A 26,645-nucleotide genomic window follows, 5' to 3' on the forward strand; every position below is an offset into this window, starting at 1 on the left:
TCTGTCTCACAAAAAAAAAAAAAAAAAGAAAATTTAGTTTATTTCCCATTGGTTAATTGAATGTGTCTGTTTGCTTTTGGTACTTGCTGATCTTTCCAGAAGTATATTATTAGGCCCTAAGAATATTAAGGTTAGTTATGGTGAATTGGAAAATTTTGTTAGAATTAAAGCACTTTAAATGGAAAACATTAGTGTGCACCCAATATTCTGCCCCCCGCAACCAGGTACACAGATTAGAAATAAGACGTAGTTAATGTCATATTTACTTATTTATTTAACCCGTGCTAAGGGAAATATCACAGAGTTTTCTAAAATATCGTCAAAATACCGTATTATCAGTCTTTGAGGAAGGGAAAGGAAAAGGATAAATCTGACTTTTTATAATGCAAATTATATGGAAGTTGAAAGAACAACAGTTATTTTCATCTGCAAAGAGGAGAAACTAGTTCATAGGTTCTTGAGCTTTAAGAATTGTCTGAAATTGGACAGATGTGGAAGTTCATGCCTGTAATCCTAACACTTTGGGAGGCCAATGTGGGAAGATCACTTGAGATCAGGAGTTTGAGACCAGCTTGGGCAACAGAATGAGACCCTGTCTCTACAAAAAAAAAAAAAAAAAAAAAAAAAGGCATTGTATTAGTCCGTTCTCTCACTCCTATAAAGAAATACTGAGTCTCTCACTCCTATAAAGAAATACTGAGTCTCTCACTCCTATAAAGAAATACTGAGACTGGATAATTTATGAAGAAAAGAGGTTTAATTGGCTCATGGCTCTGCAGGCTGTACAGGAAGCATAGCAGCTTCTGCTTCTGAGGAGTCTTCAGGAAACTTTGCAATCATGGCAGGAGGTGAAGGGGAAGCAGGTACATCTTACATGGCTGGAGCAGGAGGAAAAGAGAGTGGGGAGGAGGTATTGCACATTTCCAAACAGCCAAATCTCATGAGAACTCTCACAAGAACAGTACCAAAGGGATGGTGCCAAACCATCCATGAAGGATCCATCCCTGTGATCCAGTCACCTCTCACCAGGCCCTATCTCCAACATTGGGGATTACAATTGAACATAAGATTTGGGTGGGGACATAGATCCAAACCATGTCAGGTGTGATGGCATACTCCTGTGGTCCCAGCTACTCAGAAGGCTGAGGTGGGAGTACTGCTTGTGCCTGAGAGTTTGAGGCTGCAGTGAAATATGGTCATGCCAATACACTCCAGCCTGGGCGAAAGAGTGAGACCCCCATCTCAAACAAAACAAAACAAAACAAGCAAAAAAAGAATTGTCTGAAATTCGTTGCATCCCACAGAATTACTAGTCGTATTTCCTTAGGGTGTGTATTTTTCTTGGTCTTTCTGATCATCTGCATATTTTCTTCAAGAAGAAATCTTAAAATGGGATCTGTTCTATCAGTAGGTCAGCTAAGTAAGACAATATTTTTTATTCATATTGTGAAATTATGAAATAACTCTTTCCTAATATAAAGACTTGGTGTGCTTTTGGTCTCTTAATATTCATTCTGTATAGTGCTGGAAACCTTAACACTACTCAGTGCAAACCAAATCTCAGAATAATGTGACCTTTATTGGAACTTGCTAAGAAGGTGTGAATTACTTAACATTCTTACCTGGGCTCCGGGAGGAGCTTCAGACTTCCCTGAATGCCTTGGAATTATATACAGAATTTTGTGTGTTGGAGCATGTTTCTGGGTAGAGTCCGTGACTTTCATTACATTTTTAAAGAGGTCTGTGATCCCCAAAAAGATTAAAAATGATTGATCTGAACAATTTGATTCTAAAGTGATCTCATCCTTTGCATGGGTTTTGAGTGCAACAACATAGAGAAATCCAATGACAGCTGTAAAGATTGTGTTTCTGTTTTCTTTTGTAAGTTTGTTTGTTTTTAGGTTTAAATAGACTATCTTATCTAAATATAGGTTAGTATCCCTTATTCGAAGTGCTTGGTCCCAGAAGTGTTTTGGATTTGGGATTTTTTAGGATTTTGGAATATTTGCACATACACAATGAGAAATTTTTGGGGTGGGACTCAAGTCTAAACTTGTTTATTTATTTTGCATATACACATAGCCTGAAGGTGCTTTTATAGAATGTTTTTTATGTTTTATGTACCTATCACATGAGATCATCTGTGGTATCATGTGCTCAAAAAGTTAAGGATTTTGGAATATTTCATGTTTTGGATTTTTGAATTAGAGATGCCCAACCTGTGGGTTTTTATTAGAATGACACATGTAATCTTGTTTTTTCTACACAGAAAGCAACAACAAAAACTAGACAAAACCCAAAAATTTGTGTCTTTAGAATGTAGTTTATTTTGTTCGCAGTCTTCCCTTTTCTACTTGATATTTGCTTAGAAATTGTTAATTATTTACAGCGGGAGGAAGAGGCACAGTACTACATTTTGATACATAAGTTCAATTCACTTTTAAAAATATGTGAGTCCAGGCCGGGCACGGTTTCCTTAAGTTCTGTGTTTCCTTACTTATATCTGCTTGTTGCATCCATTATTGGGAGTTGGGGTATTAAAGCCTCTAGCTCTTGCTATAGAACTATCTGTTTCTCTCTTCAGTTCTGTCAATTTTTGCTTCAAATATTTTAATGATGTTATAGGTTAAATGTTCAATGCTTTTAATCTATAATTGTATCTTCTTGCTGAATTGAACCTTTTATTGATATGTAATGTTTTTCTTTGTCTTTTGTAACCATTCTTGATTTAAAGTTTATTTTCTGATATTAGTGTAGCCACTCTTGCTCTCCTCTGGTTACTATTTGCATGGAATTTCTTTTTTCATACTTTCATTTCCAACTCATTTGCCTTTGGATCTAAAGTGTGTCTGTTGTAGATAGCGTGTAGTTGGGTCTTTTTTACCTGTCTATTCTGCCAAACTGTCTTTGGGTTGGAGAGTTTAATCCATTTACATTTAAAGTAATTACTAATAAAGAGGGACATCTGTCATTTTGCCATTTGTTTTCTTTCTTTTTTTTTTTTTTTTGAGACAGAGTCTTGCTTTGTCGCCCAGGCTGGCGTGCCGTGGCGCAATCTCGGCTCACTGCAATCTCTACCTTCCGAGTTCAAGCAATTCTCCTGCCTCAGCCTCCTCAGTAGCTGGAATTACAGGCATGCACCACCACGCCCAGCTAATTTTTGTATTTTTAGTAGAGCCGGGGTTTCACCATGTTGGTCAGGCTGGTCTCAAACTCCTGACCTTGTGATCCGCCTGCCTCAGCCTCCCAAAGGGCTGGGATTACAGGCACGAACCTCTGCGCCTGGCCTCCATTTGTTTTCTATATGCCATATAGTTTTTTTTCCTTCTCATTTCCTACATTACTGAATGTTTTGTGTTCAATTTTTGTAGTGAAATGTTTAAGTTTCTTTCTCATTCCTTTCGTGTATATCCTGTAGTTACTTTTCTTTGCAGATAACTATGGATATTACACTTAACATCCTAAAGTTATAACACTCATTTGAATTTATGTTATTGAATTTATACAGATTAATTCCAATAACCTAATAAACTGTGCTCCTTTACAGCCTCATCTATATGCTTTTTAGTTGTTGATGTCACAGAACTACATATGTATACGTTGTATTTCGAAAAGACATAAAGTAATAATTATTTTAAATGCATTGGTCTCTAAAATTATATAGAAACAATATGTAGAAACACAGACCAAAATTACAATAATACTAGTGTTTAATAGTTTTTAAATTAATGTATTAGTCTCTTAAATCATGTAGAAAACAAAAAAGTAGAGTTACAAATTATTGTTACGTCTTGCTAGGTTTTATAATTGCCGATGTATTGACCTTTATTGAGATCTTTATTTTTTCGTATGACTTAGAGTTACTGTCTTAGTGTCCCTTAATTTCACCCGGCAGGTCTCCTTTGATCATTTCTTGCAGGGCAGGTCCAGTGGTAACAGATTCTCTCAGTCATTATTTGGGAATGTCTTAATTTCTCCCCCACTTTTGAAGGACAGTTTTGCTGAATACAGGATTTTTGATGGGCATTGATTTTCTTCTAGCATTTTGGATATGTCAGCCTGTTACCTTCTGGCCTCCAAAGTTCCTGATGAGAAATCTGCTGATAATCTTATTGAGGATCCTTGTATGTGACCAGTTGCTTCTCTCTTGTTCCTTTCAAGATTCTCTCTTTGTCTTTGTCTTTCAAAAGTTTGATTATAATATGTCTCAGTGTGGGTGGCTTGGAGTTCCTTTTACGTTGACTTCATTGATGTTTATATTCAAATTTAGGAAATTTTCAGCTATTATTTTTTTCAAGTATTCTCTCTGTCTCTTTCTCTCTTTCTCTGGAACTTCCACAATGTGTGTGTTGTTCTACTTGATGGTGTCCCACAGGTCCCTTAGACTGTCTTCACTTTCCTTTGGTCTTTTTTCTTTCTGCTCCTCACACTTGATAGTAATTGCTATTGCTCTGTCTTCATGTTTGCTGACTCTTTCTTCTGTCTCTGAAGACACTTCTGTCTTTGAATCCATATAATGACTTCAGTTATTGTACATTTTAGTTCTAGAATTTTTTCTGGTTTCTTTTTAGGTATTTTATCTTTTTATGAATACAGGTTCTACCAGCTTACATTGATTTGACTTTTCAGCTATACAGTGGTGCAAAAGTGGTACACATTCAGTAGAAATCATGCATCAAGTATGACCCATACAGCCATTCTTTTTTTTTTTTTTTTTCCACTTTCAGTGCGGTATTCAATAAATTACATGAGGCCAGGCACGGTGGCTCACACCTGTAATCCCAGCTCTTGGGAAGGCTGAGGTGGGCAGATCGGTTGAGCCCAAGAGTTCAAGACCAGCCTGAGCAACATAGTGAAACTGCATCTCTACTAAAAATACAAAAAAAGAGCCGAGCGTGGTGGTGCACACCTGTGGTCCCAGCTACTTGGGAGGCTAAAGTGGGAGGATTGAGCCCTGGGGGGTGGAGATTACAGGGAGCTATGATTGCGCCACTGCACTCCAGCCTCAGTGACAGAGTGAGACCCTGTCTCAATAAAAAAATTACATGAGATATTTATTATAAAACAGGCTTTGTCTTAGATGATTTTGTTCAGGGTGTCATTGTCCTTTCCCGCATTGTGGAGGTCAGATCCCAGAGCTATCCCCTCGTTCTTTATAGGGAGTATGAACCACTCGTCTTGCCTCTCTAGGGAAGGGGCAGAGTTCAGTAAGCCTGTGGGAGAATTCTCAACTTACACCCACATCATAAACGCCACTGGTGAGGCAATGGTAATTACTCAGCTCTCCATATAGCCTGGGCTGATGTCTGGTGGTATGGTGGGAAAAGGAACCTCTGTAACTTGTTACCTTCCAGTTGGACCGGGACTTGTGCTTTAATCCAATTGGCCATTCCCTTCACCCTGGCATTCCATAAGATACCCAAAAATACAGATGGCCACCAAAACCGGAGAGATTTGACAAATTCTTTTAATCCCACTATATATATGTTGACTTGATAGGAGTCCCTAGGGGTTGCATAATGAATTTAAGGCCCGAAACCAAATAGCTGCTGGGTTTGAATCAGCACTCTTCTGGTGGTCAACTATAGGTAAGAATGTGAATTGCATTAACTCCATCTATTATAATCAATAGATTTGTCAATTATACTTGGGATGCCCTCAAAGGGGTGACTAGCTAGTTAGATACCACCAGCCGAATGGCCTGGAAAAACCAGCTTGCATTAATCATGATACTAGCAGAAAAAAGGGTGTATGTGTGATGCTGGGTGGGAAATGTACTTTTATTCCCAACAATAATGCCCCAGATAGGATCATCACAAAAGCTTTACAAGGTTTAACATCTCTAGCCAACGAGCTGGCAGAGAATGCTGGAATTGATGACCCATTTACAGGTTGGCTAGAAGGTTGGTGTGGAAAATGGAAAGGCATGGTAGCTTCAGTCCTTACATCTCTCTCAATTGTGGCAGAAGTCTTAACAGCAGTGGGATGTTGTGTTATCCTTTGTGTGAGGGGACTAGCATAGAGATTAATTGAAACAGCTATTAATAAACAAATTACCAGCAAAATAACCTGCTACTATTAAAAACCAAATTAGACTCTCTCTTCTATGAGGAAGATAGTAAGTGACTTCTAGAGTGATTCAAGGACCAGAAGGGTTCAAATGAAAATTAAACCAAAAGAATTAAGTAGAAAAGAGAAGGGAATTTTAAATGGTCCATTTTCAAGGCATGATAAATCTAAGCACTGACTGCCAGCCTGCGAATGTAACAAATGACATGGCTCATGCACCTAGTAGGTCACAATAAGTTAACAGAATGTAGAGGAGGGGTCAGCCCATAAAAGGGAAGAAAGCTTCATTATTGTGAAATCAAAACTTAAGCATGAAAAAGGACGGGGTAAGGGGGATAATAGAACTTAAGCAACATCTGGGAGGATTGTAACGCCATAGTACTCGACCAGTGAGGAACTAGGGGAGGGACTTGTGTGCTAGGAGATAAATTGCCTGCTGTAGGTGCCCTGGGTGTGCCTGCCTGCCAGACACCTGTTACTGTAAGACTACTGTTAAGTCTCACTTTCGCCATTCTTCGTGCCTCTTAGTCCATTCTTTGGGTATGGACGGTTGCGCGTGTTTCTCACACTGGGGCTTGTATAACATCCTTTCTTCTTGATATTCTTCTGAATCATTTATATGCATCTTGTTACTGATTTTTATATATTTAATATTTTTAAATTTGTGTGTATTTTCTACAGTCTACCTTAAAAGTTTGGTGGGATAAATGGTAATAAAATAAAAAAAAAAGCTACCGATTGAAATTTTATTTCTGATGTACTTTTTTCTTCCGTATAGTGAGATTTTACAGTCTTATAAGTGAGACATTTTAGAACTGTAAAATGGATTAGTAAAAGCTTTTGGAATATTGACATTTTAAAAGTAATATTCTATGTTGAGAAATACATTTTAATTCCTAGTATCAAAATGAGGAATTATTTTTGTCTCAAAATGTTATTTTTAGCTTTACATTTCTTGTTAAATAATAATGCCATATTTTCTTTCTTTTCTAGATATGGAATATATGAACGCTGTCGAGAATTGGTGGAAGCAGGTTATGATGTGCGGCAACCGGACAAAGAAAATGTTACACTCCTCCATTGGGCTGCCATCAATAACAGAATAGACTTAGTCAAGTATGTATTTTCTCTATTTTTAATTATTAAAACTTAACTTTTTATGGTTATAAAATTAATGGAAGTAATTGTTATAAAAACTAATACTTTCTAAAATTCATGGCTTTTAGAGTATAGATTCTGTGTACCTTGTTTTTCTGAAAAAGAAAAATTGCTTTTAACTTATATTGAATGCTTATATTAGCCAAGTACTGTACTGAGTACTTTTCCATATGTGTTTTCTTTAGTTCTTTTTTTTTTTGAGACGGAGTCTTGCTCTGTCTCCCGGGCTGGAGTGCAGTGGCCGGATCTCAGCTCACTGCAAGCTCCGCCTCCCGGGTTGACGCCATTCTCCTGCCTCAGCCTCCCGAGTAGCTGGGACTACAGGCGCCCGCCACCTCGCCCGGCTAGTTTTTTGTATTTTTAGTAGAGACGGGGTTTCATCGTGTTAGCCAGGATGGTCTCGATCTCCTGACCTCGTGATCCACCCGTCTCGGCCTCCCAAAGTGCTGGGATTACAGGCTTGAGCCACTGATTCTTAATATAACCCCATATAAAATATAACAATTGTTAACTGCCCTACTGCTGGCGAAACTGAAGCACAGACAGTTTAAATATACTAGCCAGTGACCCAAGCTAATAAAGATTGGAGTTGGGACCTGAACTCAGGCAGTCCTAACTTGGTGTTCACATTCCGAACGTGGATTCTGTGGAGAAAATAGCAAAAGGAAAGAAAGTTGAAATGATAATAGGTAATAATAATCTGATTTAACTGTTCACACCAGCATAACTGATGAATACTTGCATAGCAAGTGTAAAATGATTTTTATCCATTACTGTTAATGTTTGTTTAGTATTAATAAGAAGTAGTTAGATCTAAGAGTCAAGATGATAGGAAATCTTAGCAAATCTTGTTTAGTAGTCTTTTGACTCTATGGACACAATTATTTACAGAAAGACATGAATTTTTGTTGTTGTTGTTGAGATGGGTGCTTACTCTCTCACTCAGGTTGGAGTGTAGTGGTACAATCTTGGCACACTGCAACCTCACCTCCCATGCTCAAGCGATCCTCCCACTTCATACTCCCGAGTAGCTTGGACCACAGGTGAATACCACCAGGTCCAAGTCATATTTTTTTTTTTTTTTTTTTTGAGATGGGGTTTTGTTCTTGCTGCCCAGGCTGGAGTGCAACGGCTCCATCTTGGCTCACCGCAACCTCTGCATCCCAGGTTCAAGCAATTGTCCTGCCTCAGCCTCCCGAGTAGTTGGGATTATAGGCATGTGCCAATAGTAAATGACTTCTAGAGTGATTCAAGGACCAGAGGGTTGAAATGAAAATGAAATATAGGCATGCACCTGTATAAATATAGGCATGTGCCACCACGCCCAGCTAATTTTTTTTTGTATTTTTAGTAGAGACAAGGTTTCTCCATGTTTGTCAGGCTGGTCTCGAACTCCCACCCTCAGGTGATCCACCCGCCTTGGCCTCCCAAAGTGCTGGGATTACAGGCGTGAGCCACTGTGCCTGGCCCTAATTTTTTGTATTTTTGGTAGAGATGGGGTTTCGCCATGTTGCCCAGGCTGGTCTCAAACTCCTGAGCACAGGCAGTTCAACTACCCTGGCCTGCCAAAATGCTGGAATTACAGGCATGAGCTTCCGTGCTCAGATAACACAAATCTAAAATGAACTAAATGAACTACTTGAGATGTTCAGTTAAGTGCAACACACAGAGTGTAGAGACAAATAGGATATTAATGCCAGGTAAAAGAATTCACCCTGAATTGCTACATTTTCAGTGCAGTGTCTTGCTGTTCTCTAATTTACTTCCTGAGTGTCAAACTTTGATGGTAAAGGTGCACTAAACATACGTCTTGGCAAACGCAGAATGGTTGCATGTTAAAATCAACATGGGACTGACACTGAAGTCAGAAATTGCCATCATATAATGAAGTTTAGGGACACAAGAATGAATCTGGACTCAAAGAGTTTGAATTTTAACTGTAATTCTAAACTTGAGTAGCAGCATCTTAAGATTTAACATTAAGGTGTACAAAGAAAGCGTTCGAACACTGTCAGCTGCGTGATTGCTTCCATGTCAGTAAAACACTTACTTGTGATGCTGAGCAACTGCTGACTTTCAGTGGGAATATATGCTAGAAAACACAATTTTTCTGTGGCGTATTTATTGACTTTCAACCGTTGTTTCTATTTACAGCCCAGGTAGTTACTGCTTTCTTTGGAGGTAACAATTGTGTCTGATTCTTTTGCCTGTCTGGTTTTGTAATATTCTGGCTTGCTTTTCATCAGTGTTCCCTCTAGAGATGTTCGAGGTTTAAGCTATTTGGGTTTTCTCTCTCAAATATTTGTTGGTATCAGTTGTTCATTGATGGTCCCTTCTGAAAACCTAGGATCATCAGTACCGGTCAGAACATTGTTGGATAAAACCTTCTTAATATATTGAGCAAAGAGGCTCAAGATTAAAATTAAGAGTTGCGCAATCTCAGAAGTTTGTAGTGTTGAGCTAGTGTCTTATAGCTACAAGAAATAACATGTGATAAAAATATAATACTGAGAAGTTTACAATCAAAAGTAATAGAAATTATTCTTTTTTTAGGATGCAGAAAAGTTCCCTCTTCTTGTCAAAAAAAACAGTTGTGCTTTAGAATCAGTTTGGAAATTGCTTATTGACGTAGACCTAGTGATGATTTAAATTCTGCCATATACCAGTAAAAATGAATCTCAGGAACAGTTGACTATAGAGAAGGGGATGAAATTGCTTTAGAAAAATTCCAGTTATTATTTTTAATAAAATATCATTTCCTATGAGAGTAGTTATTTTGGCTGAGCTTTACTTCTCTTTGGGTTCTAGCCTACCCATTCTCAAAGAACATTTTCAGCATTATATAATGTACCAAGTACCTTAAAAATGGATTCAGGAATAATTAAATGTTTGCGTTATTAAAGTTTAATATTCTGGAAATACTTTGTTAGGTTACTTTGAACCATTTTGCATGTTAGAGTGGAATTGGTCCCTTCATTGCATAATGCTTTAAAAGCACCAATTAAACAAATACTTGTTTGCAACCACAAATTTCTGAATTAAACACATGAATAATGTGTTTAATAAGCATGAATAATCACAGGTTAAAAGCTATGTGCATTAAGAGTAAATGCATTACTGATCTAGAGCAATAATCACTTAGAACAGTTTAAGGGTATACATATGTCAAGTATTTGATATCATATGCCTTAGATCATTTATATTCAGGATTTATTGCATTGATTATTCCCAAAGAAAGCATTGTAATGAACAGCTAGATCTTGTTCACTTCAGAAGTTATCAAGATGTTATGACAGCAGGGTGCGGCTGCTCACTCCTGTAATCCCAGCACTTTGGGAGTCCAAAGTAGGAGGATTGTTAGAGTCCAGGAGTTTGAGACCTGCCTGGGCAATATAATGAGATGCTATCTCTCTCTCTCAAAAAAAAGATATTATGCTGTTAATATTAAGCTTACTAATCTAATAATAAAGTTGCTATTTCTTTTTCAAGCAACATGGCTTTAAAGGCACAAGAAATAAGGCATAGTAAAGAACCTTTATGTTATACGTATATTGTTTGATTTAATCTACAGTAATCTTAAGGGAAGTTAGGCTTAAAAAGCTGAGCTACCCAAGGTAGACCATGTCTTGCCTATTCTGCAACTATTCTAATTTCAATTTTCTATATGCTACTATTCAAATCTTTGTAGTTCTTTGAGTACCTTCTTTTTTATGTGATTTTTTTTTGGCATTTTTATTCTTTTTTTTTTTTTATAACTTAAAAGTTATTTTTCTTTTCCTTATTCTGGAACAAAATAAAATGATGTATTTGACGTAAAATTCTGCTAAATATGTTTTTTACACAACCACAAAAGATTATTTATTTTCACAGGTTCAAACTAGCATGAGATCTGAAATGGAAAACATGTATTTACTTATTTTTCACATAATTTCTTAAAATTGAAAATGAAAGTTATTTAAATTATTATAAATTTTGTCTTACAGATACTATATTTCGAAAGGTGCTATTGTGGATCAACTTGGAGGAGACCTGAATTCAACTCCATTGCACTGGGCCACAAGGTTTAAATTTGCTTCTGGATTTTTTTCCTTTGGTTCCTTTATTAGTATATAAATGAACAACTTTAAAAAAATGATACATTAAAATGAATAGGAGCGCTTATTATGCCATTAGTTAATATCATTTATATGCTAATGTTTTATTGTGAAATATTACCTGTAAAGAAGCAAAAGTTTATTGTCCAAAGTTTCCCTGGCCATGCTGATATTAATTCAGTTAGTTATAAGATCGGGTTAAACTGTGGCTTTCTAAATGTAATAGTTTTGCAGCATATATATATTTACAATGAAAGAATTAGCTCATTTCTTGGAATGATTGAGATACTATTAGAATGAACATAATAGAATACAGTAATTATTTACTATATATTAAATAAGTTATGAGTACCTCCATACATTTCCAGACTGTTAATCTAGTTAAGACTTTTAAGAACCATAAAATCCTAAATGTGTTTTGACATGTATCTATTTTAAAATAACTTTTCAAAGTACATATGTAATCTTTCCACCATATCTTTTTTAAAAAAGCTCTTTCCAGAGGATCCTGTTTTAAATAACCTTATATATCTAAGTATTTATTCATTTATGTTTTAGACAAGGCCATCTATCCATGGTTGTGCAACTAATGAAATATGGTGCAGATCCTTCATTGATTGATGGAGAAGGATGTAGCTGTATTCATCTGGCTGCTCAGTTTGGACATACCTCAATTGTTGCTTATCTCATAGCAAAAGGACAGGTAAAAAAAATCTCGGTATGGATTTTAATCAGATGTTCTTCATAGTTTAAATGCCTAATATTATTGGTGTTGCATATGTAACAACCTGTTGATATTTAAATAGCACTTTCTGATGAATGAAGAACATAAATATAGTTAGTTTGATATGGAGATATTTAATATACCTAACATAAAAGTCAGCACGAAAATCATGAACCAGATAATGATTAAGTTGGGATTTTTATTTCCAAGAGTGATGGAGATAAAGCTCAGAAATTAAGAGAGAAAATATAAGTATCTATTTTTTCATTATGTATTTTGAATGTATCATCTGAATTCATCTAAACTTTTTTGAACTTATTTATTGGTTATTTTCTATATTAAATATCTTTTGAGACGGATACATTTTTAAAAATCAGTTTCTGTTGTATAAGATAATGCTGCTTCTTATCAGAAAAACATCATATTTTAAGTGGTTGTTCCTGATTTTTCTTGAATATGCAGTGACCATAATCACATTAAATATTACCAGTTTGTATAATCATGTTTTTGTAATAAATGTATTTTGTTAAAAGTAATGTCACTCAGTTTTAGTTTTTCTTTCATGTGTTTTTTCTGGTTATATTTGAACATTAGTTTTATAAGTAAGGATCTCATCATAAGAATTACTAAGATAGATGTATTTAATGTGTTGCTATCAACATGTATTTATTGTTAATTTAAAATTATATGCGGATTTAGAATTTGAATACTATTTCTTTTAATGAAGGCTTTACAGTATTTGTTGTTGGCAGTCTCAAGCAGTGGCAGTTGTGTTGTGCATTATAGTTTAGGAAAAGAGGCATAGACTGATTAAGTTAATTGCTGGAAGGGGAGGGGAGTTATTATTGCCTATTGCTGTGTTAAAAAAACTACCCCCAAAATCTAATGGCTTAAGAACAATACCAACCAATTAATATGTCTCACAATTTTGTGGGCTTGACTGGATGGTTTTTCTCCTTGGCTGGTGAAACGACTGGTGGGTAGAGTTGTCTGGGGACTTGACTGAGCTGGAAGATTGGCTCACATATCTTGTGACTTGATAGGAACGGCACAAACTGCTTAACTGGGAGGCTGGGGCAGCAAGACCTCTTTCTTTCTCTATGTAGTGTCAGAAGTTCTACTTTTCAATACCAGTCCATGTGGTCTTTCCAGCAGAGAAACTAGACTTCTTACATATTGGCTTAGAGCTCCCAAAAGAACAAAAGTAGAAGCTGTTTTGCCTTTTTAAGTCTTAGGTCTTGAACTGACACAGCAACAGGTTTTCTTCTTTCTGTCACTTAAAGTGAGTTAACAGGGCCATAATCAGCGGTGGGAAGGGACCACACAAGGGTGTGAATACCAAGAGGCCAGGTTTATGGGGGGCCATCTCTGGAGAGCAACTGCTATAGGAGGTTATTCTTGTTATTCTGCAGTTTTTTCTAGAACAAAGGTTGAAGCAGTAAATGGTGCTATAGCACATCACAAGGTCTTCAGTGGCCTTCCATATTGCAGAATAAATCTACAATGCACGCTCACTTTTTTTCTTTCAGTTTTTAACTGGGAAAGAGAGGTAGTATACATTTTTGAGTCTTCATGGTCTTTTTTTTAATCTTAGAGTTTGGATGATTTCATTAATCTTTGTAACCTCTAATATAGTAGATAGGCTATAAAATTCTCAGAGGGCAGGATTTCTACCTGTCACAGTGCTTTTGGTACAAAAAAAATGCATGATGGTGATGATGATGATGATGATGATAAATGTCTGAGAAATAGTTTTGTTTTCATGAGTAAATTTTTTTTATGCACACAAAGATAATACATGTTTATTATGAAATATTCAAGCATAATAGAATATGACTTAGAAAATGAAATCTCACCTCTCCCCTTGGCCATCTCTCTGAGGTTACTTCCTTTAATCATGTAGTGTATATTTTCTGAGATTTTACTCCATGTACAGATTAAACATCTGTAATCTGAAAATCCAGAATGTTTCGAAATCCAAAACGTTTTGAGTGCCAACATGATGCCACAAGTGGAAAATTCCACCCCTGACACCTTTGTTTTCTGATAGTTCATTGTACACACACCGTTTCATGTACAAAATTATTTAAAATATTGGATAAAATTGCCTTCAGGCTGTGTGTATAAGGTGTATATGAAAGATGAATGAATTTCACATTTAGACTTTTGTCCCATTCTCAATATTTTAATATATATATGCAAATATTTCAACATATGAAAAAAAACACATATTCAAACACTTCTGGTACCAAGCATTTTAGATAAAGGATACTCAACATGTATACACTAATATATTGTAAAAGACACTGTTCCAATGTGCATTGCATCATACTGTAAGGGCCCAAAGTTTTTCTCTGTGCTAGAGCACTGTGCAGTTTAGCCCCTGGGTACCTCTTGAGCTCCACTTCTGCCATCTCCCTGTCATCACTGTGCTTTAACTGCACTAGTTTTTTTGCTACTTTTTCAGCAACTCTGACTTGATGTTGTCTGAGGGCCTTTTGCTTGCTGTTTCTTCTGCTGGTATATTCTTTCCTCAGATAGTCACACAGTTTCTCTCTCTCCAGTCAGATGGTTGCTCAAATTTTATTAGTTCTGATTACGTAGTTCCTAATTATAAGCAGTAATAAAATTAGCATATTTTTATTTCTTCTTCCATTTCTCTTTTACCAACTTTAGTCAATAATATTGTTTTTCTTAATGTTAACTATGTTCTGATAAATTTTTACTACATTTCTATTACTTGATTTTTCAGCTTTAGATAATTTTCTTTGATTCATGGCTACTATAGATGAGGCTCTCAGCATATTTTCATTTCAACCTTTTTCCATTTTCCCATTTTTTTGTTAATTATATCAATTTTATATTGTTAGGGTATATAACATTTTCATTCAGTTTTGTCATTCTATTCTTCACAATTGTTTTGTTTTAGTTATATTGTTAAATATATTTAGTGCTCACTACCAATTCTTTTGGATGATTTTCAGGAGAAAAAGGGGAATGCTAAGTTATGGAGCCCTGTTGATCATGGAATTCCCATAAGCTTTTGATCTGGGCTTGTTAATTCTTCCTAATAGAGAATACCCATACGTCCAGGCTGAACTTGGAAAAGAAGTACCAAGTTTTAAATCCCGACCCAAAGAGAGAAAAGGTTGAATTTCATTTTTCTTTTAGTACTCTAGAGATGTGCCATGATTTTACATTTTTTTATTTATTGATATTTTTAATACTATCAGTTTTTAAAAAGGATATGAAAAGACAACTAAGAAGAAGAAGAAACTTAAACAAGAATTTACATGCTTGCTTTAATTAGACCTGAAATTTGGTTGAGCTTTCTTCAAACTACGGAAATTAGGAGTAAAAGAAGTCACAATAGTTCCTTCTCATATAAGAAATAAGGAAGTTTGTTGTTTCTTCAGAAAACTTTTTTTTTAAGTCACAGGATTATTTTTAAAAATGAACTTGCGTATTGGAAATGTTGAGTGAGGTTGCAGAAGATATTCCTGACAACACTATTAAAGTAAATCTGGCCGGGTGCGGTGGCTCAAGCCTGTAATCCCAGCACTTTGGGAGGCCGAGACGGGCGGATCACGAGGTCAGGAGATCGAGACCATCCTGGCTAACACGGTGAAACCCCGTCTCTACTAAAAATACAAAAAAAAAAAAACTAGCCGGGCAAGGTGGCGGGCGCCTGTAGTCCCAGCTACTCGGGAGGCTGAGGCAGGAGAATGGCATAAACCCAGGAGGTGGAGCTTGCAGTGAGCTGAGATCCGGCCACTGCACTCCAGTCTGGGCGACAGAGCGAGACTCTGCCTCAAAAAAAATTAAAAAAAAAAAAAAATAAATAAATAAATAAAGTAAATCCAGAAATGGATTTGTAATGGATAAGGCATAACATTCTGTTACAGTATGCATGCTGAGTGACTAAAGCTAATGACATCCAAGGAAGTGCTTTACTTATCTGATGTAGTGGTTCTCAGATTTTTTTTCTTCAATATGCTTGGATAATGTTCACATTTGAGACATATTCCCATCGCTAACAGTGGCTCACAGAGAACTGCTGCATAGAGATAGTGTTTTTACATTGTGCTTACTGTAACTGTCTCCTCTCTCCACTGATTGGTAAATTAGGTAATACAACTTGAATTAGAACTGCTTTCTTAATGTAATTCAGGAATGGGAGATGGGGTAGGGAAGAAGAAGAAACTTAATATTTATTGAAGATCCATTATATTCTTGGCTGTTGACTAGATGCTTTGCACACATTATTTAATCTTCACAGAAGTCTTATGAAGTTATTTGTATTTCACATTTTTTAATGAGGAAGCTAAGACTAAGAATTAAAGTAATTTAGCCTACAATCTCATAGCATGTGATGGAGCTAGGAATTCAAAACCATGTCTTATTCTAAAGCCAAGCCTAGAGAAATAGATAGATAAGCATGTCTTTTCCTTTAATAAATGGTTTTTGATCATCTACTCTGCTGGACACTGAGAATATAAAGATTGGTTTGAGATGATTTTTATTTTCAAAGTACTCCAGGTTAATGAGACAGATGTTTCAGGCATAGAGGATAATCAGTTCAGAATGGAGTGGGTTAGGAAAGGTAGTTTCAGAGCACTGAAACTGATAAGAGTCCCTGATACATCAGAAAGTCTTGCACAAGGAGAATTAGATAACTAGGAAAGAGTTTTGGTTTAATAGGTGGAAGTTTTAGTTATAATTTGCTAAAAACTAAGCAAGAGTGGGGAAAAGATGGTGCCAGGGAAAGCAAAAAATTGAGTAAAAGAGGAAAAATAGTGATTTATTACATGGTTTGACTGGGAATAGTATTTATGCATCTTTCTAATAATACATATCAAGTATTAAATGTTTATATTAACCAGAATTACAATAGATCTCTTGAGAGGAAAGGATAGGAAAGGCGAGTTTTTGTGATGTAGCAGAGAGGAAAGAGAAAAATTCACATTTTTTATACTAAGGAGTTTCAAAATAATGCCTGAAACTGAAAAATCAAGAAGTACCAATTCAAACATCTTATTTCAAGATGTGGAGGTAAATACCAAAATAATGAGCCGAAAAATGGTGAAAATGGTGGGAAGGCAGGGGGATTGCTTTAGTGTGTTGCTTTTCCCCACAAACTGCAGAGTCATTTAACTCTAAAAATGTACATGTAACAATAAAAACTTTAAGTATATTAAAATGTCAGTTCTTTTTATTTTTTGTTTTGAAATGCCTAAGAATAAATAGTTTTGTCATTCTCTCTTATGCATTAGTGTAAACAAGTTTTTCAGAAACTTCAATCACTTAACCTGTCTTTTGTGGTTGAAAGGTCAGAAGAGGTTAAGAATTTTAAATGTGAAACATTGAAAGTCTGATTAAAATATCTTAAAAGGGAATACTGTAAAAGCATGATATATGTTAACTAGAGTATATAGTGACAAGAGTTTTATTTTAAAGTTAAGAAAGAGAAAGTTTCATACATTTATCCTTGATTGAGTAGTATTATATTTGCTTCTCCTGTTATATATAGATTAGATTTTTCCAAGCAGATTTGGTTATGAACTTATAATTTAACTGTCTGACTTTTTTCTTTTTACTTTATCAGGATGTAGATATGATGGATCAGAATGGAATGACGCCTTTAATGTGGGCAGCATATAGAACACATAGGTATGTAATGACTATAAAAAACTTATTCAGGCCATTTCAGCATAATACAATGTGAAGTAAGAGAGAGGAAAAAGCAGTTAGTACTATACTCACTAATATTTACAATTTTTATTATGACTATAGTATGCATAAATTACCATTTTGGATGTTTTGGTGTCTCTGCTATCTCTCCCTCAGTGATTAGAGCTTCCTTAATCTATTTCCCTTTTAACAATTTCTAAGCAAGGAAGTTCTCTTTTTTTAAAAAGTGATTAATTTTTTCATGTGATTTACATATTGACAAATTTACTGTATTAATTAGTAAGTTGTCTTAGATTACTTTTGGAAGACTCCAAATTTAAATTTAAAAAAAGTTATTCTTTAATTGTATACGTATTAATGACATCCATTTCTAAGTCAAAAATAGAAAATGTCAGGACAAGTTGCTTATTCCCTGAAACTATTAATACATTACTTTATATGGTGTCGTACATACTTAATACTTCATATTAGAGTATTGTCATTATTGATTGTAAAGTTGTTGAGTAGGTTAAAATAGAAGTGTTCCAAAATGGAATGCTACTGTAAGCATAATCAGTTTAGTATTTGTAATAATTTCTATAATTGAAATTAGGGTTGTTGTTGTTGTTTGTTTGTTTTTTTTTTCCTTTTCAGTGTGGATCCAACTAGATTGCTTTTAACATTCAATGTTTCAGTTAACCTTGGTGACAAGTATCACAAAAACACTGCTCTGCATTGGGCAGTACTAGCAGGGAATACCACAGTCATTAGCCTTCTTCTGGAAGCTGGAGCTAATGTTGATGCCCAGAATATCAAGGTAAAAAATATTCTATATTGATAATACTGTATGAATTGTGGCTACTAATATATGAATTCTGTAATAAAACAAGTTTTTCATAGACTATCAGAGTTGAAAGAAACTTCTTCAGTAAAAGTTTATAGTTAAACCACATTATGCATAATACATTTTAGTAATTCTTTGACTTGGTTATTTTATTGTCTTATTTTTTAAAAGGTCAAGAGATTTAAATTTGATAAATGCCTTTATGGTGTTTATAGGAGGACCCCCACTCCACCATGGTGGACTAATCCAGGAAAAGTTACAATATTATTTAAGAGCCAAGCACAATTAACATTTACTCTCAAAACATTTAGAAATCAGTAAACATTTTATTAATACATGCAATAAGGTTCTATTGCTAGTCTCAAATTTTGGTTATTTCTTTTCATTTTTAAAGCTTCAGGATCCACCATGTCTTTCAGCAACGAACTTGTTCTGTAAAATTACTTTAAACAGCATCTTTTAATAATGTGCATTCATAAGTAACTGTACCCATTGACAAATGTTCTTTAATTTTGACTATAATTTATGGTATTTTCTGAGTTATGTTTCTTAAATTTCTAAGGGATTTGTGCTAATTAAATATGAAGGGGGTTCAAGACACATACTAATCTGAAATGGCCAATCAAAAAGTAGGTTATCTCCTGCTGGATCAGGGTATCTGTTTATGTTCCAATGAATAGTTTGTTCTTCCTTGATTCAGTTACTGACTAGTTTTATAGAGCATAATTGATTAAGCTTATCAATTTTTAGAAATAGTCTAATTACAAACATTGACTTAAAAGTAAATTAATATTGGAAACTGTAAGATATTGATAAAATAATGTATTTTTTTCTTTCTTTCCTTTTAAAAAAATTTCAAGTCTTCTCGTCCCTAACAAAAGTGATCAGAATAGTTTCGTATCTGCCACTAAACATAGGGAAAGAAGAAAGTCAGCATATCATAGTGCGTGATACTCAGTGGGCACTCTAGGTATTTATTGACTGAGTAAATGAAGATTTATGTAGTCTTGAGTTTTACCGAAGGTAATTTTCATGACTGCTAGGATACCTCTCTGCCACTTCAGAAATTATAGAGAAAGAAATGTTTGCCTTTTAAATGTTTTTAAACAGGATGCTCTTAAAAGTTTATAACACTGGAATGAGTAAATTAGCTGACCCCAGGTCTGAAGGTTAAGAAAAGAGAAGTTTGACTAAACATGATCAATATACCTATAAGAAAATTATGTGAGATTACCTCATGTTTTATTATCTGAATTAGAGTGTTACTACTTTTTTTCTCGTTGCTACCAGACAGCTATTCCTAAGGTGATCATGTGCGAGGAATACATTTAAAGATACTTAGTATTATTGAAAAAACAGGATTAATTTTAGTTTGACAAATAGTAAGACTCTGTAGACCTTCTGTCAGTAGCCATATCAGTGTATAGAAATTACAGTAATACCAAAGAATTATGACAGTAAAATGACTACACAGTTCTGGAGTTTGAAACTAGTGTTGTATGTTTTTAGAGCTTTTAAAAGTATATTTTCTGTTCATATAAAATTAGGTTAAATTCAGTCACAGTCATTGGGATTTGAGGAATGGTTTTTAAATTCAGTGTCTTTGCAAGTAAATAATGAAGACTTGTACTTCTCATTAGCCATTGCATAAACTTTTAAATTACTCTTAGTAAAATGAATACAGCAAATTTCAACAGAAAGTTAATGGTAAGAGTAGAGATATTTAAAATTATTTAAATGATTTTGAACTTTGTATTTTTAATGTTTTATAGGTTCAGGCACAAGAGTTATTTGGTACCAAGAAACAATGAAATAGAAGGTAGCTTCCTTAACTATTGTAGTTCATGTGAATACTTTCCAGAGTCTACAGTGTCTGTAATTGAGCTAATTATTATACCTTAAAGCTTTTATTTAAATTCAATTTTTTTTTCTAGTTATGTTTTTTTATTAATGTTTAAACTTTATCTGTCACATGTAATCAAGGTTGGCTGTTGACAAAAAATTTTTTTCATGTAATTCCCTGGTAGCTTCTGGAGTGATGGTACTTCTAAAGAAAATAAATGGAATTTATTGTATTTGCTCAGGGAACATTTATACTTTCAGGAGAAAAATTACCTGTATCTACACTGGTGACAAAGTAGATTTTTGTTTTAAAAGCGCTTGGTATATAATTAAAAAGATGAAATGAGTATCAAATGCCTTTTCTTAAAATGGGGATCTGCCTCAGAGGCATTCCCAACATACTTAAGTCATCACCTTCTAATAGAAACCATGTATTTATTCATTTAACAAATTCTTGTTCAGTGGTGGGTGGTGGGGAGTCACATTGTTCAAGACAAATAAGGTCCCTATTCTTTCAGAACATAACATTCTGTTGAGGAAACAGCCAATAAGTGAATAATAATAAAAGGCAAATGTGATAGAGTGACTGGGATGGAAGGACCACATCCGGTGAGAGTGATTTGGGAATGCCCCTGAGGAGATGACATTTGCTTTCAGAATTATGTAATGAGAAGGGATCAGTTACACAGAGATACATGGGAAAAAACGAAAAAACTTCCCATGTAGAGGAACATGCAAGTGCGAAGTCTTAAACAGGAGTGAGATTGCCATGTTTGAGGTGCAGAAATAAGGACAGTGTGGCCAGAGTACAGTGAGCAAGGTGGTGAAGTCACTTGGAGAAAGGCAGGTGCTATATCATGCAATGCAATGATAAGGAGCTTTAATTGTATTCTCAGTCATGGGAAACAGTTGAAAGGATTTATGTAGGCTGATTATATGATCTGCTTTTTGTTTTAAATATTTTTTAAACATTACTTTGGTTGATGTATGGAGAATGCATTGAAGAGTTAAGCAAATGGAAAAGATGGAGATCAGTTAGACTGTTGCAATAAATCAGACAAGTGATAATGTTAGCTTAGCCTAGGATCAGAGGAGTAGAGGTAGAGAGAAATGACTGCATTTGGAGAGGATATTTTAAAGTAGAAATAAGAAGGTAGATTAGGTATAGGGATAAAAGAAACCATCATTGATGATTCAGGTTTTGTTTTGGGTAACCGAGCATCTTGTGATATCACATGTTGAGATTGTGAAGACTGAAGGAGAAGTACTTTTTGTGGTGAAGGTGATAGGAATTGGTTCTGTTTGGTAATATTTAATTTGAAGTGGTGTCTTTTAGCTGTGTTAACTATTAAGCTAATTAAGTAAACTTAAAGTGCTGCCAGTTTTGAAAAGGAAACATTTATTTAAGAAAATACCTAGAATATTTGTCCAGGAATTTAACCAAATTTATTTATACCTATATATTTTTCCATTTTTAAGTCTTAAGAAAGAATCTTGTTGATAATAATGGATTATAACAAGAAGATGCAGCCTGCAAATCTGGCTATGGCTTTAATAGCTATAAAAAGTTATATTTTTCAAAGAATATGAAAAATTACACTTTGTGTTATAATAATTCTGTAAGATCCCCCTTCTCTAAAATACCTATTTTCTATATATAAGTTTCTTAGAAATCTTTCTTTATATTAACTAGAGATTTACCTTTACATATTAGTTGCTCAGTTCTTTTCGTGTATAAACAAATGTTCCTTTATCAAAATAAGATAGAACTTACTTTAAAGACAATTTATACTAAATGATAGGTAACTTTAAAATTGCTGTTTTCATCTTTAGAAGGATGAGGAATAGCTGTATACCCTAGGTTTTTTTTATCTGGAGTCCCCCCAGTGGACTTTGGTTGGGGAAGGTGTGAGTCCATGGATCCCTGAAATTATTGAAAAACAGTTACGTGTATCAGCATTCTTCTGGGAAGAAGAAAAGTGGCTGTCATCAGAAAAGACTCAAAAGACTTTAAGAACCAAGCCCATAGATAATAGCTACATGAAATAAATTTAAATCTCTTCTTGTAAAGCAACAACAGGGGAAACAAGTGATTTGGAATACTGAGAATAGGAAACAAAACACAATTATGGCCTTACCCAGTAATCCCTTTTGTGGTAGTATCTCATTTGTGATTAAAAAAATAATAATCCTTAGCATATGTTTTTGGTTATACTGATAAATTTAGATGAATTGAGTTTGGGAGGAACAGTTAATCTCTGAGTGCTGCCCAAGCAGTTATAATCTTTTCTTTCTAAACTTATCAAAAGACATAGTTTTTAGCTTGTACAGAATGTAAAATTACTGAGCTCTGTTCGTTAACGTATTGAAAGACCTCTTTTATAGTTTCTTGAAATGAGGTAAGAGACTGTTTTTAGAAAACAGTTTTGTATTACCTCTTAAATACCTGACCTAGATGGTCTCCAAGGAATTTTTTTTTTTTAATTTTGACAATGAAATTCAACCTTACATAGGTGAAATGTTGAGTGATCTTACCCCCAACCATAATGTTTATCTGACCAAAACTTTTGAATACTTTCTTTTATTAACAGTTACATAGTCTATAATTACTCCATGTAAATGCTTGCTGTTGTTGCTATTGTTAGTATTATTTATTATTTTGGCTGAGACATGGAGTGATCAAATAAATACAGACTTAACTCAGAACCCTGGTTTCAATATACTACCTTAAATGAATTGAGTGTTTATTTTACCAGCTGAATAAAATAACTATACAAAAACAGTTAGATGACTAGAGGAGTAGTTGAAAGATATTTTAAAGCTCCCTCAATCTTTTTGTCTAGGCAATCCTTAGGTGTCACATGGCCCTCTAGTGGAAGGGATGCTCAGCTGGACCGAGGCAACTGCAGGATATTCCCGGGGAGTTGTTACCCAAGGGATTGCTTTTATTCAGGTAATCTTTATAGTTTGGATTAATTAGTTGGTTCTGACAACTTAGGTGATGGAATTTTGGAATAGGTAAGGCAATATTTTAAAGTAAATATCCCTATTTGTGGAAGACTCCTAGATTAGCCCATTTCTTACTGAATACCATTGATCTTTATGTTAAAGGATTGATTGGGCTTTTTGTTGTTACTGTTGTTTTGTAATAGTTGTTGCTGTTGGTGGCAGTGGTGTGTTTTATTTTGTTGTTTATTTTTATTTTTTAATATTAAAAAAAGAAACCCTATACTTGATAAGTAATCATTCCTCATAAATAAGGCACCCCAAGGCTGTTTATGGCTTTATTCTTTTTGACTTTGTTTTTGGAAATACAATTTCAGTGTGTTTTACTTTTTAAAAGTAATTTTGAATATTCGTCTTTACATTCTTGAAACTTTGATAAGCATTTAAAGTTTCACTTTTCTGTTAGAAGAAGTGGATAGTGGAAGACATTAAATAGAATGGAAATGTAGGTGTCTGACTGATTTGCAAAAGGAGAAATAAGATTTTAAATTTTAAATTAGTTAAGGCAAAAAGAAGCATAGACCTAAAATTGGGAATGCTTATTTGTTTCTTACTTTGATACATTTTATTCCTATCAGGTAAATTCCCTGGCATTCTTTTTCTTAGGATTAAAGGGGGATACAAATTCATAACTTGAATTTGTTATTTTTAAAAATCATTTCTCATTTACTTTGGAATCTTCTGGATGGGTGAATGAATATAAATCAAGAATGCCAGTACAATAGTGATAGAAGTAGAGACTGACTTTTCCTTTTCTTTCCTATTCTCTTCTGAAGACTCTTATCATTGTTGAAATAAAACTGAGAGATTTCTGGCAACTTGATATTATAGCAAGGTGTTTTGTAGCAGTAACTATTACTAATGAAATTTTTAAAGAATATGAAATAACTGATAAACTTAGTGATAGCCTCTGATCCAGCAGGTACTAAAATACCTACTTTTTGATTTGCTCTCTAATATGTCAAAATGCAGGCAAAAATAAAATCTACAGAATATGATGAGAAAATACATTTTGTGATTATTCTTTGGGAAAGCATAATAAGAAATATATAATGATGCAGGTGTTTTTAGTAATTATTTTACACAATATCAAAACAATGTTAATAGGGCAGTAAATTAATTTTTATAGAAGTTCTTTAGAGGTAACTAAGGCTGCTTTTAAATTTTTAATAGGAATTTTTTCTATTTATATTATCAGGGTGAATCAGCACTTGATTTGGCAAAACAGAGAAAAAATGTGTGGATGATCAACCACTTACAAGAGGCAAGGCAAGCAAAAGGATATGACAATCCGTCCTTCCTTAGAAAGCTGAAAGCTGATAAGGTAAACTCATAACTGAAGATTTTGTTTTTTCTTTCTTTTTTTTTTTGGAAATGGAGTTTTGCTCTTGTCGCCCAGGCTGGAGTGCAGTGGCGAGATTTTGGCTCACTGCAGCCTCTGCCTCCCGGTTTAAAGTGATTCTCGTGCCTCAGCCTCCTGAGTAGCTGGGGTTATAGGTGTCCATCACTATGCCCAGCTAATGTTTGTATTTTTTTAGTAGAGATGGGGTTTTACTATGTTGGCCATGGTGACTTCAGGTGACTTTACCTGACTTCAGGTGATCCACCCACCTCGGCCTTCCAAAGTGCTGGGAATACAGGTGTGAGCCTCCACGCCTGGCTGAAAATTTTCAACATATAATTTTTTAAGTAGGATTCATAGGCACACTTACGTAGCATGAGTATTTACAGCCTTTAATTTTGGCATTACTCTATGTAATTTTTAAAATATTATTGTACTCGGAGTAAATGAAAGTAAATAACAAAGTTTCCAAGGGCTCTTACCTACCTGGTTGGTGACCTTTTGGGGCTGTCTAATAATTAAGAAGGACTGGTATGTATGAAATTATTTAAATCTCCATCGGCTACTCGTGTAAATTTTGGTTCATTATTTCAACTGGGCTTTTGTAAGGTAATAGATAAAAATAAAGGTTTTTCTAGTGAATGCTCATTTGTTAGTATGATAATAAATTGTGAAATAGCTTAGTTCTAATACATCTTTTTAAACTACTCATAACTCCAGCTCTAACTTGAGCTTTGCATTCTTTTGTGATATGTTGTATACCTTTTTTCAGAGAGAGAGAACTTATATTCTTGACTTTCCTATGGAAAGCTCATTTTAGATCATCTATATGCCTTCAGTTTTAAATTGTATGACTGTTGGCTCTGTTGCCTAATTATAATAATATGATACTAGAACTTAGAATATTTCCCCCCATAGAGGGGGTCTAGGTTCTGCACAATCTTATTTCCCACAAAAAAGAAGTTAACTGCCTTAGAGTTTCTTTATGTACCTAAATAACTGTCAAGATGTCTGCTAACTTGTCAGTAATCACAACTTGAGTGGCATTAAGTCTTGAGTACCATCTTTTGTATATCGTTTTTAGGCTGTTCTAGTGGCAATGTTGATTATTTAAAGTTAATATTGATCTATCTGTTACCAAGGCAAAAAGACAAATTTGGGATAAACAGAAGCACACTTGAAAGCATTGCCTCCTTTATTTATGGGAGTTTGGACTCCCTTAATCAGTTGAGAAGTCCCCTGGTCCATTACTTAGAAGAATTAGATTCACAGTTTATAAACTTGGCTGTTTTCAGCCCTATGGCTGAGAATAATGAACAATTTTTGCATGTCATGTTAACTCTTCTATTTAATTATTAGATATGATACAGAAAATGATTTATTTTGTGTTGCTCAGTTTTCTAGGATTTAGAGCTGTTTTGCTCAACAGAGTGAAAAATGGCTGTTTTATTTTAGGCTAGTAATAAAAATATCTTGTGTTACTTTGGAAAATCCCACAATGTTGGTGCTTTCGTTTTGTTGAATGTGAATATTTTGAAGTTTTATTTTACGTGTGTGTGTGTGTGTGTGTGTGTGTGTGTGTGTATATATATAGTCATAAATGACTTACAAATATTAGATGTTGCATTAATATGTAAAGTTAGCGTTAGTAAATGATACATCAGGTTTATGTGTTTGGATGTGATTTTTTAAAAAAGAACTTCTTTAGAAGTTTAGTGCAATTTTAACATTGGTGTACCATTGTGGTGAGTTCAGAAATGGAGTCTTTTTCCTGCTTTTTTTCATTAGTAGCTTTAAATATATTAAAATTTTTATAAAGGTTACTTTTAAAAACCTATGATGATTGGGAGAGTAATCTTTAAATGTTGAATGTAACCATCATATATTTAAAAATTA

At 34.5% G+C, this 26,645-nt stretch overlaps 1 protein-coding gene across 1 annotated transcript in view; it reads left to right on the forward strand.

Annotated features, from left to right (window-relative positions):
* The window catches only part of ZDHHC17 (zinc finger, DHHC-type containing 17), a 96,964-nt gene that overhangs the window by 40,767 nt on the left and 29,552 nt on the right, over positions 1-26,645 (forward strand). The window contains exons 3-8 of the mRNA XM_011963754.1: positions 7,063-7,185; positions 11,211-11,288; positions 11,880-12,024; positions 17,651-17,715; positions 18,370-18,532; positions 24,606-24,731. Of these exons, the coding sequence (XP_011819144.1) occupies positions 7,063-7,185; positions 11,211-11,288; positions 11,880-12,024; positions 17,651-17,715; positions 18,370-18,532; positions 24,606-24,731 (700 nt within the window). The remainder of the gene's footprint in view (positions 1-7,062; positions 7,186-11,210; positions 11,289-11,879; positions 12,025-17,650; positions 17,716-18,369; positions 18,533-24,605; positions 24,732-26,645) is intronic.

Source organism: Colobus angolensis, unplaced genomic scaffold, assembly GCF_000951035.1.
Source record: "Colobus angolensis palliatus isolate OR3802 unplaced genomic scaffold, Cang.pa_1.0 Scaffold623, whole genome shotgun sequence".
NCBI lineage: Eukaryota > Metazoa > Chordata > Mammalia > Primates > Cercopithecidae > Colobus > Colobus angolensis.